The sequence below is a fragment of the Sphaeramia orbicularis genome, chromosome 1 (assembly GCF_902148855.1).
Source record: "Sphaeramia orbicularis chromosome 1, fSphaOr1.1, whole genome shotgun sequence".
NCBI classification, from domain to species: domain Eukaryota; kingdom Metazoa; phylum Chordata; class Actinopteri; order Kurtiformes; family Apogonidae; genus Sphaeramia; species Sphaeramia orbicularis.
The window spans coordinates 41,027,408-41,047,565 of NC_043957.1; the positions used below are offsets into that span (position 1 = coordinate 41,027,408).

General features: G+C 42.1%; 3 protein-coding genes across 5 annotated transcripts; 2 read left to right on the plus strand and 1 right to left on the minus strand.

Annotated features, from left to right (window-relative positions):
* Positions 1-440: 440 nt before the first annotated feature.
* fbxo10 (F-box protein 10) lies at positions 441-10,202 on the plus strand. The gene is made up of 11 exons (XM_030147538.1): positions 441-721; positions 1,016-1,677; positions 2,740-3,564; positions 3,746-3,895; positions 4,051-4,187; positions 4,513-4,583; positions 4,702-4,854; positions 4,961-5,311; positions 5,411-5,721; positions 6,077-6,264; positions 6,375-10,202. Exons 2-11 carry the CDS (start codon positions 1,096-1,098, stop codon positions 6,553-6,555), a joined length of 2,949 nt encoding a protein of 982 aa, XP_030003398.1. The 5' UTR covers positions 441-721; positions 1,016-1,095; the 3' UTR covers positions 6,556-10,202.
* Positions 10,203-10,204: 2 nt separating this feature from the next.
* Positions 10,205-13,729, minus strand: polr1e (RNA polymerase I subunit E). The gene is made up of 12 exons (XM_030148058.1): positions 13,596-13,729; positions 13,132-13,235; positions 12,961-13,037; positions 12,802-12,887; positions 12,641-12,693; positions 12,398-12,542; positions 12,073-12,183; positions 11,853-11,949; positions 11,641-11,771; positions 10,856-10,937; positions 10,596-10,727; positions 10,205-10,457 (listed from the first exon to the last, which is right to left on the minus strand). Exons 1-12 carry the CDS (start codon positions 13,669-13,671, stop codon positions 10,295-10,297), a joined length of 1,257 nt encoding a protein of 418 aa, XP_030003918.1. The 5' UTR covers positions 13,672-13,729; the 3' UTR covers positions 10,205-10,294.
* Positions 13,730-14,164: 435 nt separating this feature from the next.
* Positions 14,165-19,940, plus strand: zbtb5 (zinc finger and BTB domain containing 5). 3 transcript variants are annotated; one of them, XM_030147688.1, is made up of 4 exons: positions 14,165-14,209; positions 15,826-16,039; positions 16,647-17,483; positions 18,011-19,940. In XM_030147688.1, the coding sequence occupies exons 1-4, from the start codon at positions 14,178-14,180 to the stop codon at positions 19,181-19,183; spliced, it is 2,256 nt and encodes a 751-aa protein (XP_030003548.1). In that variant the 5' UTR covers positions 14,165-14,177; the 3' UTR covers positions 19,184-19,940. The 3 variants fall into 3 exon arrangements, with proteins under 3 accessions (XP_030003548.1, XP_030003562.1, XP_030003555.1); XM_030147702.1 differs by having other exon boundaries at positions 14,190-14,238; XM_030147695.1 differs by lacking the exon at positions 14,165-14,209 and adding an exon at positions 14,248-14,687.
* Positions 19,941-20,158: the final 218 nt, after the last annotated feature.

Genomic DNA, 20,158 nt, shown 5'->3' on the forward strand with positions numbered 1-20,158 from the left:
TATATATATATATATGTGTGTGTGTGTGTGTGTGTGTGTGTGTGTGTGTGTGTGTGTGTGTGTGTGTGTGCGTGTGTGTGTGTGTGTGTGTGTGTCGTTGCATAAAATACAAATTATACAAATTAAATAAGATTATATACTTGTCATAGTTTTTTTAAATTCGTTTGCTTTAGAGTTTGTAATGTTCTTTAAATTGTCTAAATAATTGGAGAAAAAGGGCTTTAAAAACAATAATGTTTGGAGGCTGGAATCTTGTAAATCACAGTGTGAGCTCAGCTAAATTATGATGATCTCATGCTCTGATAATGTTTTAATGAACACAATAGCCTACATTTTAAAGAACACAACACTTAGACGTGCTGCTGTAAAAGGTCGTGATAACAGTAGTGATATCAGAGCTGAGGTGCAAATATGGCTAATTTTAGCAGCACGAATTACACGATGCTTTACTGTGGATGTAAACAGCTGCCTGTTTCCAGTGAGTTCACGCCCACTTTGAGGAAGCGGAAGATGGCCCAGCTCTGTTTGTTTCGTGCTCTTGCCGTAAACTGGAAGCAAACGTCTGAGTCCCATTAGTGATAGGTACATCTGCAGTCATCATGGATTGTTCTAAACTCTGAAAGCAGTCAGGAGAAAGACGTCATCAAAGACATGAAAACGAGGAGCCGTTGTGAAGATGAGAAATGCGCTCATATTCCTAACTCTGGCAAACTGTGCAAAGGTGAGCCTTTAGTTTGAGCTGGACTCGGTGCTTGGTCAGACTGTTGATGTTGTAGCTAACGGTGCGTCTGCTCGTACTAGCGCCACAGAGGGAGCTAGCTTAATTGTTTTCAAACATCGAATTCTGCCAGCACAGTGAAAATAAGTTACATAAACAGTAATGACATGATTCCGGGCCTCATTTCCAACGTGTCTTGGTTTGTTATATATATTTTCCTCCTATAAAACCCCTACATTAATATGAGCTAGTCGTTTGGATGTTAGTTCTACATTGTTTTGTCGTGTGTTTTTCTAGTACGTGCCGGTTTCCTGATGCTGTAACTGCGGCTCTCCTGTCTCCCATCACGGTGCTCCCCAGCTACTGCCTCTGCTGCCATGAAGGTAGACAGCCTCCCCGTGGAGCTGTGGAGGGTTATTCTGGCTTATCTGCCTCTCCCTGACCTGGGCCGCTGCTGCCAGGTGTGTCGTGCCTGGCGGGAGCTCATCCTGTCACTGGATAACACCCGCTGGAGACAGATCTACCTGGGCTGCCGCGAGTGCCGGCATCCCAACTGGCCCAGTCAGCCTCACCTGGAGCCCCCATCCTGGAGAGAGGCCCTGAAGCAGCACGCCATGGCCACCCGCACCTGGACTCAAAATGGACCAGAGCTCCAGTCCTCTGCCTGCCTCCTTTTCCGCCGTCGAAAAGACCGTAGGGTTTGGCATGTTGGACATGGATGTGAGTTTGAGACCCTCCGCGGGGCTCTTGGGGTGGTTGGACCTTATGATCGTGTTGTTCTCCATCCTGGGGTGTATGAGGAGCAGGCTGAAGTAGCGCTGAAGGTGCCTGTGGAGCTGGTCGGATTGGGCCGTTTGGGTCAGGTGGTCCTTCTAGTGTGTATGGAGCAACAGTGTCCCACTGCCAGGCTGTGTAACCTAGTCTTCATGCCACCTTGGTTCTCTTCTGTGGTCTACAAGGTGAAGTAACAGCATTTCTTGGGTCAGATTTTTTAAATTATCAGCATAACTGTGAAAAAGAGTAGTCTGTTAATTCATGTGTCCTTTAATATCTGTGGCTGTTTTTTTTTTTTGTTTTTTTTTGTCAAGACAGACCTTGCCAACGTATAGATCTAACAGTCAGAAGACTTTAGATAGGTACTTCTCCAAACTAAAACAGAATGCTGACCATGCCCCCATCAGCTCAGTTCACTCAAGTCAAAACAGTTTACTTATTAAAAGAATTCTAACCATCACAGTAATTTGCAGTGTTACAGGATATCTTACTGGAGAAATTCAGAATATGTATTAAAAAATAATCTTATATTTATAACTCCTCAATCAAGCTCAGGAGATTTATCTTCAGCTTTACTTTCCAGTGTTTAAAACTGTTCTCATTTCTCATTCTACAAAATGATTAAGCCCCAAATAAATTATGATCCCTGTGTTGCTCATTTGATGCTAGTGGTTCATTTCTGTAACTGACTGTTTCAATGGCAGTAAAATTAAAAAGCTAGGCTATCAGTATGCTGGCTGTCTTTTTATGCTTGAACATAAGCCAGACTTTACCCAGTAAAACTGAACAGTACAGGTGACAGCACATTGTGTTTATTTCATTTTATTTTATTATTATAACCTTTATTTAACCAGGAAAAAAGCTCATTGAGATTAAAAATCTCTTTTTGAAGAGCGTCCTGGCCAAGACAGCAGCAGCAGCAGCAGAAGTTACACAAATGGAAATCACAGCCATACATCCATAAACACAATAAAAGTCAGTACTAAAAACAAACTTAAAACAGATAAGAACATACATCACCATTATTTTAAAAGGTACTAAAAGTATAACAACAATGTTCCTTAATCCTTCCTACCTTCAATCAATTAGAAAAACATCTACACCCACATTTGTCCTTTTCCCATTCATTTAAAATGACTGAATGTATTAAGAGACCAGTGTCTTGAGTTTAATTTCAGTTTAATCAGTTTTTTTTTTTTTTTTTTTCATAAATCTGTCTCATGATATTCTGTGTTTGCTTTGTCCAGACATCATGGGGTCATGTCCAACTTGATAACTGCATCTTTGAGGGCGCTCAGCTGCAAATCCGTGGCCCGGGAACTTGCCAAGCTCGCTTCTGTTCCTTCTTGCAGGGCAGCTCTGCCCATTTGCTGGGTGTTGTCCTCAGTTTATTGGACAGTTGCGATTTCTCAGGAAGTGACACAGCCTCTGTGACTGTTGAAGGTCCTCCAGTGTCAGAAAGAAACTGGGCTTGCAAACACTTGGCAGGCCTGGCCAGGACGTATCCATCATGTGGCCTGTCTGGAGATAGTAGCCTTCCCATAGGGCCTCAGCCTTTGTCCACTGTCGGTCCTCAGCCTCCAGGTTCTAATATTAAAAAGGAGCATGTGAGCATAGAAGACTGGCAGAAGAAGACAGGGGTAGAGGTGGTATGTCAGGGCACAGTGATTGAAGATGGCTGGAGTGATGGGGAGCGCAGTGATGGAGAGGAAGAGAATCGAGAAGGAGAAAAATCAAACATCAAAAGCCTATTTACATTGGATTACAAAATCCCCTATGCCCATCATGGTCTGTCCCACTTGCTGAAGCCACAACCAGATGGCTCTCTACCACTGGCTTCCTGCCCTGATCCCCCGTCGGTGACTCCTGAGCCCCTCACCTTTCAGCAGGAACTAGACAGGGATCCTGATGCTCATATGTTGGCAGCATCCACTCATGGCTGCATTCTCAGACGCTGCCTGTTCAGGGAGGGGAAGGGAGGTGTGCATTTGTCTAACTTTGGTCAAGCTCGGCTGGAGGGCAATGTTTTCCGAGGGCTGAACTATGCTGTCCGTTGTATCCAGAACTCCACAGTAAATATGATCATAATTTGCTTTTTGAGAGTTCAAGTAACTGAATGCCACTTGAACTTAAATATGCAGCATGTCTTTTGAATAATGTATCACGTAAAGGCAGCTTAGATTATTAGTAATTAAGCCAAAGTTTCTTATCCCACCTGTTACTTGATCTGTCTGTGTGTCTCACCTTCTTCAGATAGTGATGGTGAGAAATGAAGTGTGTGAGTGCCGTGCATCAGGTGTGTTCCTGCGCCTCTCTGCTCAGGGCCTCATTGCAGAAAACAACATCCACTCCAATGGGGAGGCAGGACTGGACATCCGAAAAGGGGCAAACCCCATCATTGTGGTAAAAGCAGACATAATCAGTACCCACAAATCAGAAAATAACATCAGGTTCAATTGCATTGATATGCATGAAAACTCACAATTCCTTAAAAATTTTTTCAAGTAGGCATTTTTACAAATGTAACTGCCCTGACTTTGCCATCTGTCTTTTTACAGTGTAACAAAATACATAGTGGTTTGCGCTCTGGTGTTGTTGTCCTTGGCAATGGAAAAGGTTCAATTCGGAGCAACCAGATATATAACAACAAAGAAGCAGGCGTGTATATTCTCTTCAGTGGGAATCCTGTGGTCAGGTAGGCTCTAGCGTTTAAAAAAAAAAAAAAAAAAGAAAAGAACTCACCCAGGAATGTGTTGAGTATTTCATACTGTAATAAAAAAAATTTCAGGAGAGGTTTGAGTCAAAAACTACCTAGGAACGGGTTAGTAATGAACAGTTAATAAATTGACATTAAAAAAAATCCAGTGCTTTACATCCCCATACATTTCGTAAGGTATAAACAAAGATTATTTCTGAGAGATTTATTGAGATGAAACTGGCTTTCTAGGGAGAATGAAACAACTTAATATGGTTAAAGATTTGCGTCCTTCATACTCATCTTCTGTTTCCTTCTTACATAGTGAGAATCACATCTTTCAGGGTCAAGCAGCGGGGATTGCGATAAATGAGAATGGAAGAGGGATAATAGCAGGTGCGTAAATTGACATGTCCCATCCAGATGGATTCTTTCTTGCCACCTTAATACTTCGCCCTTACTTTATGCTATTGTGGAAATCTAAATGTTATATTTTCATTCACATAACTTCCAGATAATGTGATCAAAGAGAACCAGTGGGGAGGTGTGGATATCCGCAGAGGAGGTGATCCCATCCTGAAGAACAACTATATTTGTCACGGTTATTCAGATGGCGTGGTGGTGGGAGAAAGAGGACGTGGACTTATTGAAGGAAATCATGTCTACTGTATGTAATTTAGCCCATGACAGCATGTTAAATTTTTCTTGATACAGCATTTATGTTTGACACAATACCTTATTTTTACATTATGGTTTTCATCTTCTGTCTGTAGGTAACAAAGGCTGTGGTGTGTGGGTCATGTCATCCAGTCGTCCACAGCTCTTGGGAAACTACATCACCCATAACTACATGTATGGGCTGGCAGTGTTTTGCAGAAAGGATCCTGAAAACATCGAGGCCAGGGAGGGGAACTGGCCAGGGCAGGGAGGACTCGGTGGAGAAGGAGGCAGTGGTGAAAGGAGGGGTGTAGAGGGAGAGGCGAGAGAAGGGCAGGAGAACTTAAATGAAGAGGGAGAACTGTTTGCGTGGGAGAGCGATCTGGATAGTGAGGATGAGTGCCACTCTGCTCGTCGGTCCATCAGTGTGGCCTTAGTGGAGAGCAACTGTATGAGCTACAATGGAGGTAACGGAAAAACATACATTTCAACAAGTGTCAAAATGAATAAATTCTTTTGCTAGTATCTAAAATTTTCACTCTTATTTTCTATCTGCCTTTCTGTAGCGGTTGGTCTGTACGTGAAGAGCAGTGAGCCATTAAATGTCTTTGCTAACCTTGTGAACAGTAACCGTGGCACTGGCATTGCTGTTCTGCAGAGCAGTCAGCTAACCCGACTGGTTACAAATTGCATTCTTGAAAATGGTCGAGGTGGGGTAACAGTGGAGAAGGACTGCCGGGTGGAACTTCGTGGCAATGGAATCTATGAAAACAGTGGCCATGGTGTTGGTTTCAGTGGCAGTGGACAGATTGTGGAGAATGATGTGGTTGGAAACCGTGGATATGGGATCCATGTTTGTGCAAGTGCCGACATCAAGGTAAGGATGACCAAGACAAGAACAGTTTGATAAGCACTGATCAGAATCAAAATACCTTTTAATTCCCTATAGTTTCTCCGTACAAGTATAAGAAAAAGTAGCAGGAAAGAAATTATCAATACAACAAAAAGAAAAGAAAAAATAATTATATCTAAATATATATATTAAATCACCCTAAACACAATTAGAACAGCTATTTGTACAATATGTACTGGACAAGTATTATCAACATGATAAGCAAAAGAAATATACATTAAGTGTGCAAAAATATTGTAATTATAATTATGTGGTTACAAGGTGTAATAACCATAGAACTGTAATTTCTGTATTTCTTTTCTCATATTTCATTCTTTAGGTACTACGAAACCGTGTCCAACCAGCACAGGCCTGTGGCATTGCTATTATTGGGCCAGTAAAAGGTGTTGTCCATGACAATCTCTTATACCAGGGTCACCCTGGAAACAAAAAAGCACTCCTGCACTTGGACCCTGGCAATGACAGCTGTTTATTACGCAACAATAGTATTTTAAGGCATAATAACAGGTACAGACTAAAGACCATCAGTGGTTTTGTGCAGTCTCTGTCTTATGATGGTCAAATGTCTTACACTGGTTCAGACTAAATTAATGTAACTTTTTCTCATCATTTCATAGCTACACGTCTATGACCTCTTGGGTTTTGGAAAATCCTCCCCCACGTCCACTGGCTAGCTCCCCTTCTGGGCTCCCCTCATCCCAGTATCCTTCCCGACTTGGAATCTCCATGACTACAAGGATAAGTGCCACTGTAGAGAGTGGTTGCCACAGTGGTAGTATGTTCTGTTCTATCCAATGAATAGTGGCAAGCACAACTTGGACAAAGGACTTTGCTAAAAGGCTTTGTGTACTGCACATATGGAGCTCTGGGTGTCAGTGAATACTAATTTTAAATTACACTGTGTGCACAATTATTAGGCAAATTATATTCCTCTGGATTAATTTTATTATCAAACAAGTATAGTGCTCCGAGCTGATCCAAAAACTTTGTGAACCTCAAACTTGAATGTTTACCAAAGGAAAGTGAGTTTTGACTTTTTCAGGGGAATAAGTCTGCACAGACAGTAGGCAACTTTTATTGTCCATAATTTTTATGCAATGAATTAACTTTTTTCTGACTTTTGTTTATTCCCAGTTTTCAGAGAAAATGTAACAAATTTAGAAACACAAAATGGCAAATAAACCTATTTGGCTTTTCAAAAGTATTTGGTGACCAACGTAGGCATCTCCTTTTTAATAACTGCCAGAAGTCCATTAATGGAGTCTGTCACTTTCTTGATCCGTTTACAACTTTTGCAGAGGCAGCAATCACAGCCTCCACTTAATTCTACTAAAGTCTTGCAGTTCATGTCTTTCCTTCTGTTCAATTTTTTGCAATTTTTGTTTACTATTTGCAACAAAACATCTGATTATCCAGTGGTCATGCTTCAGTAGTTTAGCTGCTTGAAGAGCATTTCATCCACCAGAAAGGTGTTTTGCCAATTTTGACTTTTTATTGTAAGTTAAATCTCTTTTTTGACTCAGTTTACTTTAAGAAGCTGCCTAATAATTCTACACACCTTAATGTAGGGTGTCACACTCTGACTTATTACAAATACAAATCACCTGAGAATGATTAAATCCAATAAGCAATTGAATTTATGTTGTTTGGAGTTGGAAAATATACATAGACATAACAATAAGGTCAGAATACTCATTTGCCTATTAACTGTGCACATAGTGTACATACCGCACAAAAGTGAGTGCACACCTCACTTTTCGGCAACCATTTGATTATATCTTTTCAAGGTACCATACAATGGAAATTAAACTTGGATATACTATAGTGCAGTCAGTGTACAGTTTGTATAGCAGTATAGATTTACCATCCACTTTAAATTACTCAACACAATTGTCTAAATAGCTGACAACACAAGTAAGTAAACCCCTGTACCTGTCATTCAAACAAAAAGCCACCAGTCCTCTTTAGCATTTTCATGCATTTGTCTGCTTGACTGGACCTTATAAATTTGTGTATCATGAATGAGAGCCTTTAAATTTGGTGCTTTGGGTACAGTTCTCTTATACTGGCCACTACATGTTCATGGTACCTAATGGCAAAGAACTCTCTGAGGATTTGAGTAATATACCCTAGGCTATAAGAGTATTGGTAATGCCTTGAAACTAAGTTGCAGCAATTTGGCAAAGGTCATACTGCAGTTTTTCAAGATGGGCTCCACTTGCAACAGGGTCGACCAAAGAAGTTGAGTCCTAGTGCTCAAAGGTTGAAGAAGCAGGCCAGCCTGTCAGTGCTCACACCATATGCTGCACACTGCATTGAGCTGGTTCACATGGCCATTGTCCCAGAGGGAAGCCTCTTCATGAAGCTGGCTCACAAGAAACCTGCAAACAGTTTGCATTAGACCAGGGGTCAGCAACCCCGGTCCTCGAAAGCCACTGTCCTGCATGTTTTAGAAGTATCCCTCTTCCAACACACCTGATTCAAATGATTCAAGCGCTGCAGAAGCCTGATAATGATCGTCAGTTGTGCTGGAAGAGGGAAACATCTAAAACATGCAAGACAGAGGCTCTCAAGGACCAAGGCTGCTGACCCATGCATTAGACAAACAGTCCAAGAGCATGAATAACTGGAACTATGTCCAGTGTTCTGATGAGATTTACATGTGTTTGGCTCAGATGGTGTCAGTATGTCTGGTAGCCCCCTGATGAGTACAAGATAATTGCATCACACATGGTGTTGGTAGCGTTGTGGTCTGGGGCTGTATGAGTGCTGCTGGCACTGGGGAGCTGTGGTTCACTAAGGGAAACATGAATTCCAACATGTACCGTGACATTCTGAAGCAGAGCATGATCCCCTCCCTTTGGAAAACTGGGGCTTATAGCCATTTTATATAAGTTGAAGGTGATGGAGTGGCCAAGTATATCTCTAGACCTGAACCCAAATGAGCACCTGCTGCGGCATCCTCTAGCGAACGTGGAGGAGTTAAGGTGTCCATCATCCACCAGCTTTGTGGTGTCATTATGGAGGAGTGGAAGAGGATTCTAGTAAGGCAGTGCTACATAAGTGATATTCACACAAAATATTGACAATTTGGACACAGAATGGACATGTTCACTGTAAACTTGTGCTGCCAGCCACTTAAGACAATAATTGCTGTGTCAAGTTATTTTCAGAGAACAGTAAATCTATACTCCTGTTGTACTATAATAGTAGTGCTATACATGCTGAACACTGACTTCTCTAAGATGTATCCAAGTTTCTTTTCTATAGTAAGGTCCCTTGAGAAGATAACATAAAATGGTTGCTGAACTGTGAGGGGTTGTACTCACTTTTGAGGGATACTTATGTCCTCTTCTGGGTAAATCTGAAAAGAAATAATCTGCCCCTGTGGGTGTCTTAAACAGCTGAAGAGGCACAACATTTTTGTAAAACATTATTTCTACACTCTGTGAAAAGCAGTGCACTCAAAATATAGATCACATTTAAGTACTGTTGAAAGTCAACTTCCTAACCATTTCCACACTTCTCTTTTACATGCAGATTTCCTATCAATGTACAGAATCACTGTAGTCTGTTGGTTTTGTCAGTGCACTTCCAAGACTCGCTGGTTAGGAAGTGCACATTTATTTAAATCCTAGCAGGAGTCAAAGGCATCAGATACCAGCTTCAATGCTACAATGTTAAGCTGTGCCTTGTTTCAGTCAGTTACTGTATCTAGGGAAGATGTTTTTATAGTATAAGTTTTATATGCAAAACCAAAAAGTCTAACTCTAGCTCATGCCTCTTGTGATCATTGCGTGATCATTGTGATCTCTGCGTGATGATTTCCTGGTAACTGATTTTTTTTTTTTTGGTATCATATTATTCATTTTAGCTTTTCACATATGACACACTATTAACACATTTCCACTGAGTGGTTTCCATTGTAAAAGGGATCCAATCAAACTACGTGTACTGTACCATTTCTTGGTACCCTTCCATTGGAGGTCCATAGAAAAATGGTACTGTACAGATGGGTGATGCAAGACCAGCATTACTTCTTGCATTATTGCTGTTAGGTTTTGCATTTGCCCTAAACCCTGCCTACCAAGTGAGGAATAGGGCTGGCAGTGGAAACACTTGCCTGGCAAGGCCTTACCCTTCCAAACTGTACCAACCTGAACTCTACCACTCAGTGGAAAAGCTCCATGTCTTTGATAATGTAAGACAGCCCTCCAAACAAGAGAGCAAATACACCCCACACTCAAAACCACACAGACTTTACTGGTAATTGCCAGTAGTAGAAGGATAAAATGTTCAGTGTGCAATATGCTTTGTCTACAAAATGTGCCTATACGTTTAACCTGTCCAGGCTAGGTGTTTTCTGTCATCTAGAATTTGTTTACAGCTCATCACTGAACTCTTTTGTATTTTGTACAGTGAGATATTAAAATACCTCATACTCCTCCAAGTTCACCACTTTATTTGTCTGCATTAATAAACAGTCCATAGTGACATTTCCAATCTTCATAGTACACGTTTTACTTCCTTTTGATCTTCAGCGCATTTTCCTTCGTTTTCGTCTCTCCATGAACTGTTCATATTTGACCAGAGGTAGAATGAGAGAGGCATGCCTGTGGTCGTCTTCCAGTGCAGCCTCTTCTCCTTTTCCTTTAAACTTGCTTAGTGTCAGTCCCATCGATTTGGCAACTTCAATCATCCTGTAGGAAAACATCAAGTCTCTGTTACTCCTCATACTGACATTGATATAAGCAGCGTGATAAATTCTACACAAAAAGAATGGTAAAATTATCTGTATCTGATCAAATGTCACTGAAATATCCAACACATTTGCCTACCTGGCCTCTGTGATTCCCAGGTCACGGTGCAGTAATGTGAGGTTAGCAGTCATGTGCCCCATATGCAGCAGCAGAGCCAGGCAGTGTGCCGCCAGTTTGGCTCGCATTGATGAGGACACCATGTTCTGGACCCTGAAGATTAGGTGCAGTATGTTACATTTCTTTACACTAGACTGAGTGGCCAAATAAATCAGTGCAAGAATAACAAAGCATCTGTGAGACAGCAGTATTTCTGTTACAGGACATTTCAAACCACATACCTGCCATTGTTGAAAGTCTCCACAGTGAATGTTTTGAAGAGTTTTCTCTGAACAATGCGAGGGCAGCCTTCTTCCTGCCCAACTACAAACATAAACATGCATTTGTATTAAGGAATATCTCTGTATGTATAAGAGATAAGTGTAGGAAAATAAATTGACATGTAATTGAGGAAATGAGGGCTCAATTCACCCCTTGGCCCTCCCCCTTACCCCTCCATTTTGCGTGTTCACATAAAGGGGTAGTGGTGTCCCGATTCTTGATGAGTCGGAGGGAAGGACTAAGGGGGGGGGGGCTGTTTGGCCCTCAAAACATATTTTTCAGGACCACACTACAAATGGAGGGGTAAGAGAAATCTCTCATAATTCTGTTCAAATCATCGACAAGATGGAGGTAAACAGCAAAAAAGGGCAGCAGTGTGATGAAAGAAACACACAAATGTATGTATTTTCTTCATAAACAACTTAATCATTTGATGCTGTTTCAGTAGGTTATAGATCACATTTCTGCGGTTTGCCATTGATAGCCACAAAAAGATGACCAAAGCCCATGCAACAGATGGTTACAGCTGCTGACGGCCTGGTGAATTTAAAAAAAAGTTGTCACATCTGTTTATAGCAGCATTGATGACTGCTGCTGACGTTACAGGTCTCAAAGGGTTGTCTCTTTTCATAGGGGAATGTTTCAACCCCTGCCCCTTGCAAATCCATTTAAAGGGGTAGTGCTAAGTGCAAGGGGTAAGGGGGAGGGCCAAGGGGTGAAATGGGATTGGGCCAAGATGACTCACACTTCCCGTTCATGTTTTTCTGCCGTGCCAGTCTGAGGAGCAGAGAGAGGTAAAAGGCGCAGCGTGCTGTTTTCTCTCTGGCTTCACCTACACTTGGGAGGTTTTGTAAATGGCTCAGGACAGTCAGACACCTTAAACAAGAGAAGAAATACATGAGAAGAAAGCATCATGTAGCTTGAGCCTCAGTAAGTGTCAACCTTTTGTAGCCTTACCCTCCCGCATCACTCATCTTCTGCAGCTCCTCAGGGCTCAGTGTGGCCATCTTGGAACCAGCTTGCTCCAAAGCCCCAAACTCCACAGGAGTCAGAACTGTAAATGCTGCTAAGGATGGAGATGCCAACAAACAGACAAAATCTCTTCCAAATTCATAAATTACACATTACTGTGGTAAATTTATATTACACAGACACACAGCAAGCAAATAAAAGATACGATCGTCAAACTGATAGACATTCTCAGGTTTATCTGCATTGGCATTGTAGGGTGGAAGATGGAGAGTAAGGTCTCCCTGGGACTCTGTCTCAGCCACTTCTTGCTGTAGAACTGGTGACAGGAAGAACAGAACCAGGCATTAAGCCAAATGTCATCAAAAATATAAAGACCAAAAAAAAAAAGCAAAAGATGACGATCAAAGTGGCCAGAAATCTAAAGTTGGCCAATCCTTTTTCTTTGCTTTGCAGTGGACCTCATTATGACAAGTGACGTTCCTTGTTATTTGCTTTAAGGTAACGAAGACTGAAGTGCTGAGGTAGCTTACCCTCCAGACCTTTCTCATCAATCACACTGTTGGCAGCTTTAGACACTGCTTTATGCAGTGTATCACTGCCCACTTGGTTCAGTCTGCGGGAGCTCAGAGCTCTCTTCTGTTTGTTTGTGCCAAACGCTTCAATCAAAGAGTCAACCTTAAGAGAAAACATGACAAAGCTTAGATATTAATACCAAGTTCAGTCATGCTCTAGCTCAATCCTTGCTTATCATGGGAGAAACAGGACAAATGTACCTTATCTCTGAAGCTCAAAGTAGTATCCTGGGGTGTTGATGTCTCAGTTTCTCCTGGTGATTAAAAAGACATGGACAAGCAGTGATTTTAAGTTTACTACTGGGTGTCAATGACTTTTCCCATATAGCCTTAAGAAGTTTTTTCCAGTTTATTCATCTCACCTGGAATAAGAGGTTGCATATTGAAAAGCTGAGCACTGTGCAACTCCATCTGCATGGTCTGTTTGTTCAGCACTCCTACATAATACCTAAACATCAACAAAATATTAGAGGCATCAAGCCATTCAGCTGTGGCTGTGCTCAAAAGACAGATAAACCTACTTGCAAAGACTGTTGCATTTCATAGACGCTGCTCCAAAATTGTCTCCCACATAGGACAGTCCGTCAGTTTCAGCAACCTGGAAATTACACATAAACAAGTACATCTTATCGATATAAAGTACATATACATTAAGGCGCTATGCTAGCTGAAAATAGTGACTTATGTCTCACCAATATCCGTCTGGTCTTTTTCCTTGGGTGGTTCTCGTCTGCGCTTTTGTACATTGCAAAATCAAGTTTTTCTGCATGTTTGACGCTGCCATTGGAGAATCTGACTATGAGACATGACAGAAAAGAAGAGTTTCTGCACTTCAGTGTCCATACCATCAAAACACGTGTGCATTTCAGAAGGATTAACAATTAAAAAATAAAATCACACAACGTGAAGACTTTGGAATTAATTTTCTTCCTCACTGCTTCGACGTTGATGAAGGTTAAAACTAATAGAAAACATTAAAAAAAATATCACTGGGTATGATCGTACTGATGCTAGCAGTGCGGCTAACTCCCACGTGTGGAGTGTGGACCGGTTTTTTAAATAAAGACGGTAAACACGACCACAAAGTTAACGATCGTGATTTCAGATGCTTTCTTTATAAAATACTATCTACATTGAACAAATGTGATATACTAACCTATTACTGCTTTATCGGAATCCGTCTCTTCTCCACAACACACCAGTGAGCAAGAGGCAGCCATAGTTGTTGTCATGAGTTAATAAACCGAAGCAGGATTGTTCACATCTACGCACATCCGTCTTTGCCATTTGGGCTACTGAAAAACTTTAGCTTTTCACCGTATTTAAGCAATAATATTGGTGGTTAATTTTGCTACATGAAGCCGATTATTCTTGTGAATTATATAAATATTTCACGTAACACAATCAATGTTGATAAGTAAATAGTGATTCTATATTAAGATCAGAAAAAAGAGACACTGTCACAGTCGTGTTTTATAAATATATTTAGAACATATTCGTTAGTCTTAATACACCAGGCTTCAGGAACAGTAACAATAGATTATCAGTTATATTTTCATTGTTCAATTTGAATTAAATTACTAAACATATTTGAACAAACTGTCTCACTTCAGACTTCTGAATCAGAAGGGGTTCTACTCTTGTATTGATTTATAATCTTTGGTTACTCCAGTCTTGGTGAAGCAGTGCCTCCATGTGGTGGAACCATGAAACTGCACCCCTTCGCCTCAGCGGGGTCATGGAAGAGGAAACGAAGCACAGCGCCACCCTGTGAGTCTGGTTGGAAAAAAACTGTCTGAGTAGGTTAATATATTGGACATTTTTGGATACAGGCTACTTGTCGGGTCCGAAGAGTGATTGAACTCGCTATTTATCTTATCAACGATCGTTCTATCCGAACTGTGTCTGTTTGGGACACAGCTAACAGACGTGTCTGTTCGTTCCAGACAGACACCGTGAACGCACCATAGTAGCAGGTCTCGCTCCCACGGTCACACCATTCATTGCGAGTAAACTGCAAGATAGTGGATTACAAGGGACGTGGAGCCTGGCAGGCGAAATGTTACTACCTAGTGTTAGCTGCATTTGATGGGAAAAGCTAGTCTTCTGAACCCCAGCGGTCCTCTCCGTATGCGGCTGTTTGTGCTGCTGTAGCTAACAGCGGTGGCTGCTGCTCATTCAGCAGCTAACTTTAGCTTGTCCACATCCGGCTCTGCTACTTATTACCTACGTTTTCGGGAAGTTGAAGGTAACAACAGTTAAAACACACTTTTTGTTTTCGTTGTCATATCCCACAGTGCAATAATTGTGCTGATTAGTTGGGTAAATTTGCTCATTTGTCCGCTGTAATGCTGATTTGACTTGCATGATTGCTAACTATTAACCATTTATTAGTGCTGCGGTGCAGTGGAAGCTCGGCTATAACTGTGTAACTCAGGTTTAACATTAATCACATACACTGACTATAGAAAGCCATGTGTAGAATGAAGTGCACACTCATCTATACTGTTAGTAAATCGACAACCAATTAGAAACATCCTTAACAGATCTCACATTTTCGGCGTTAAACTGTAGGTACTGCCTTTAATCCCACTACAGTATTTACACTGTTGCCCATGAGGTTGGAATAATTTTCTTTCCAGACACATTACTCCTTTTATTCCCATTTATACCCATCAATAATCACCTTTGACCAGGTGCAAGGATTATATACTGAGTCACAGTTACACTTTATCAAGAATAAATCCCATTGTCAAAATCATTTCATGAGAAGAGGTCAAAAATATTTTATTCCAACTTCATGGGAAACAGTGTATTTACTATTTACGTGTGAAACATGATTTCTTTTACCACTATGAGCACATCATCTGTAAATCTTCAGTCTCCTGTACCTTCTACTCTGCTTTTAGACATCTTTCATTTAGTTACCAAATAATATATATAGATATATATGATTTACCTCATTATGTTTATTGACGGTCATTCATAAACATTCTCTACAGCTGGAGCTTCACAGTTCATCCCCACCACTGTCAGACTATACAAGACAGCACTGCCGCTCTTTTGTGTTTGTCTCCCATTTGTACTGTCTGACAGACTGCAATTCTACTTCTTATGTAAATATGTAAATAGCCTATAGAGTTTAATACTATTGTAATTTTTTGTATTGTTTCCTTTTTTGCATCTTTATGCATGCACATTTTCCTCCCCTTGATATTTTTGCTGCTTTAATCAGTGAATTGTGGGATCAATAAAGTTTCATCTTATCTTATTTAGTCTGACCAGTGACCCATTCACCCTAACATCAGAGTAAAGCTGCTGCATTGATCTGGTTTCTGTCGTTCTATCACTTCAAATTTTTTACCACCCTTTTCTTGTGACTTCAGGGCCATGGATTTCCCCGGACACTTTGAGCAGATTTTCCAGCAGTTAAACTATCAGCGTGTGCATGGTCAGCTATGTGACTGCGTTATCGTGGTGGGTAGCCGACATTTCAAGGCCCACCGCTCAGTGCTGGCAGCCTGCAGCACCCACTTCAGAGCTCTGTTCACTGTCGCTGAGGGGGATGCAAGCATGAACATGATCCAACTGGACAGTGAGGTTAGTATGTCATTGGTAATTCCACCATTATTCAGATGATGACAAGAGTACTTTGCACATGATGGATATTATGCAGACAGCATACTCTCTTTGGATATTCTAAAGTACATCTTTTTTTTTTCCTAAGTTGAATATTTCACACCTAAGAACTGGGGGATATTCTGATATTATTCCAATTTCATGTAGATTCTTTGGAGATGTATACACCCTATGAGGATTATGCATCTTTTTTTGGGTTATTAATGCACACGGCCCCTGATTTACAGTCAGCTGGGGCAGAGGCAAAGATTATCTGTTTGGAAAGTATAACACATCTACTTTTATCAATTATTTAAGACTTGAATATCAGCATACTTTGGCTGTGAGCAATTATTAAAAAACCTGATGTTTTCAACAAAGTTTCAATAATTGTGTGCACAGCTGCATATAAATAGGAATAATAGTGGAATATTCATTTTCATTAACCATGTAAACAGCTTTTTAGGAATATTGACTTTTTTGGAAATATGGGGGAAAAAAAGTTATTGTGATTTGAATGGAAACAATCAGTGGTGAAAGTTTCAGATGCCAAAAGAAGGATTTTTAGAAAGTGCTTGTGTATCTGCAGGTGGTGACTGCTGAGGCGTTTGCTGCTCTGGTGGACATGATGTACACATCTACACTTATGCTGGGGGAGAGCAACGTCATGGATATCCTTCTTGCAGCCTCACACTTGCATCTCAACAATGTAGTTAAAGCCTGCAAACATTATCTAACCACACGCACCCTTCCCATGTCTGCATCATCTGACAGACCTACACATCATCATCCTCAGCAGGACCAGCAGAGGCACCGGCAGCAGCAGCAGCAGCAAGTAGCAGAGCTGGCAGTTAACCCTGCTCTAGCAGCTAATGCTAACCTAGCAGCAAACGCCGCCAGATCAAAGTTGCAGCGCTCCTTCCTGCTGCAGCAGCTGGGGCTTAGCCTGGTGAGCTCTGCTTTAGGTGGGATGGAGGAGGATGGAGTCGGCAGCAGAGTGGTGGAACAGAAAGCCTCCTTTCCAATCCGACGCTTTCACAAACGTAAGTCATCGCTTGCCCTGAGCCTGTCAGAGGACAGAAGCAGGCAGAGGCAGCGGCCCACAGCTCCTCCTCTGGGGCTGTTGGGAGAGGAGCGTGTGAACACAGCAGGAGAAGAAGGAGCACTGCTCTCTCCAGACTCCCACAAGATGGGAGATGAGTCTAAGGTGGATCCAATTAGTGGCCTGGTAGGGGTCTCCCAAGATGATCCTCAAATGCCAAGCCAGTCAGACAGCGGACATTGTGAAGGGGAGGACTTGGGGCGAATGCAAACAGGAGTAAGCAAAGAGGAGGACATGGAGGACCAGGAGCCGCAGGACAACAGAGCAGAGGTGAAAATAAAACTGGGAACAGAGGAGGATGAGATGGAGGAACAGGAACAAAAGGTACAGTTGTGTCATGTCTCTCACAGACACAACTTCAACTTCCCTGAGTGGATTTGCAGCCCGATAATTTGAGTTTTATGCCTCATAAATGTCTTAAATACTACTTTGAGAAATTTTAACAATTGGACTGCATTATGAGGCTTACCTTTATAAGGCTGTATTATCTTCAGTTTTTCCTTTAAATGTTTTCTGGGGAAAGATGTGCATGGTGTAACAGAAGTATAAAATGGAAAGAATAACCACTAATGTAATATCTGCTTCAGAAAATATCAGAGTGCATTCAGCAATTGTGTTGCAATCTAATGAGGGTCCTCTCTTGACAGAACTAGACTCTCATTGTAATAAGTTGAAAGTGTTGTTTGGGTTATTGTGTAATATAGATTCAGTAAGATCAGCAGTATTCGATTAGAGAACTGCACATTTCAAGAAAATGTGAACTACTAACTTTGGCTATAAAGCCATTTATTGGTGTTTTGAAGTATGCTTCTGTTTGCAGCTGTGCTTAACTTTTTGTTTTTTTGTTGTAGGTGGTGGTTAAACGGGAGCCTCTGAGTTCTCCCGAACCCACCGATGAAATCAGCGATGTGACATCACAGGCTGAAGGCAGCGACCCAGCAGAGCCAGGAGGCCAAGAGGAAGAGGAGAAGGTGGAGCTGAGCCCAGAGAGCAGCGATCGCAGCTTCACGTCGGAACCCCAGCCCAGCTCTGACTCCCTGCTTCAGCCCAGTTCACAGCTCCTCCTCAAGAACAGCATCACAGGAGGCAGCACCATGGTTAGAGGAGCCTTCAGCTGTAATAATGGACTGAACAGCAAACCTGGTTTTAGTATTTCAAGCTTCCTTGGCTCAAAAGATTTTGGAAGCGGTGGTGCAGGACTGGTTGCTGGAGAGGATGACCTTCCTAACACCACAACAGGAGACACAGTGGCACATCACTTCCTTCTTAGACAGGATGCTGCTGGGCCATCTGGCTCTGCCTCTTCCTCCCTTTTGCAGTCAGGTCCCCTCAGTGGAGAAAATCGCAGTAGTTTTGGAGAAAACTTACAGTCTGATTCACTGTTCCTTCGCCCCATGCATGACAGTCTGGGAAACCCTAGAGGAGCTGGAGGAAGTGGTGGTGGAGGCCATGGCGGCGTAGATCCGTTTGGTTTGGATTTCCAGCATTCAAGTCTTGGACTGCACGCCCTGGGGCGACCATCACGAGGTGGTGGAGGGGCGACCTCCACCGCTCTGGGATATCCAGGCTACAGACGTATTGCTCCAAAAATGACAGGCGGTATGGTTGGAGAGGAAGGAGTTGGTGGTGTGCTCCAAGATGCTGCCTCGTCATCTTCAAGTCTAACAAGTCCACTGCTTCTCAACGAGAGCGGGGGGTATGAGATGAACAGCGGCCGGCCCACCTCCCTCCCCCCTCAGCTGACCAGAGCTTCAGCAGACGTCTTGTCCAAGTGTAAGAAGGCGCTGTCTGAACACAACGTCCTGGTGGTGGAGGGAGCTCGGAAATACGCTTGTAAAATCTGCTGCAAGACCTTCCTCACCCTCACTGACTGCAAGAAACACATCCGAGTTCACACAGGAGAGAAGCCCTACGCCTGCCTCAAGTGTGGAAAACGCTTCAGCCAGTCATCACACCTGTACAAGCATTCCAAGACCACTTGTCTCCGCTGGCAGAACAGTAACATGTCCAACGCACTACTGTAGGACCAGCAGGAGGGTGTCGGAGTGGAGGGGGGTGGATTCAAATCAGTCAGAAGCTAAATCTGATCATGTTTGAGTATTCAGTGCCAGTGTTTTCATGGTGTAGAGTCCCAAAATTGTTAAGATTTTTCTTAAGCAGATCTGAGCAGTTCTGTCCAAACTGAGTAGTTCTGATCACAGACCAAAGAAAGGGATGAAAATGTCTCTGTACAATGGATTTAGTGAGTGCAAAACAGTAAAAGATACATTATTTGACTTGCCTCAAGGCAAAAGGTATGCAGGACATTCAGTGAGTCTATAGAGTGTAACAAGAATCCTGGGTAGGGTTATATAGAAAGACCTGTTCAAACTTTACATATAAATGTTGGATCTGATACTTACAGAGCTAAACCTGCCACACTATAGGTCAGTGTTTTTCAACGGGGGTGTCACCGACCCCCAGGGAGCGTTGGAACATTGTCGGGGGGCATTTGGAAGGACAAAGCTGAGAGGGGGGCGCTGAGGCACAAATGGGGGGCCCAGGGCCAGGTGGCCCTGATGATGTAAGGGGGCATTTTTTCAAAAAAGGTTGAGAATCACTGCTATAGGTCAAATCATTTTTTAGGCCTTATTTTTACACCAGATTGTCAAAATGATCACTGGACACTTTAAAGCAGTGTCTGACTTTCATCACAAATTTTTTTTTCACATTTGTAAAACCCCAGTGATATCCTAATTATCACTAATTCATTAGTCTTTCTGTGCTTATGCACCTGAATCACTTCCCTCACATTGAACAACTTCAAACATGACTCCATCATAAACACAGTCCACTTGTTTACATAACAAACTGAAATGTCATTTGGGTCTTTTCAGAAATTTTATCACGAAGTGCATTGTGGGAATGGGAATTCCATGCAGCAGCAATTTTGCTGTCTCTTGGTGAGTGCTGAACCTAGATGTCACCTTTACCTCCATCCACTGACTATACTCATTCTT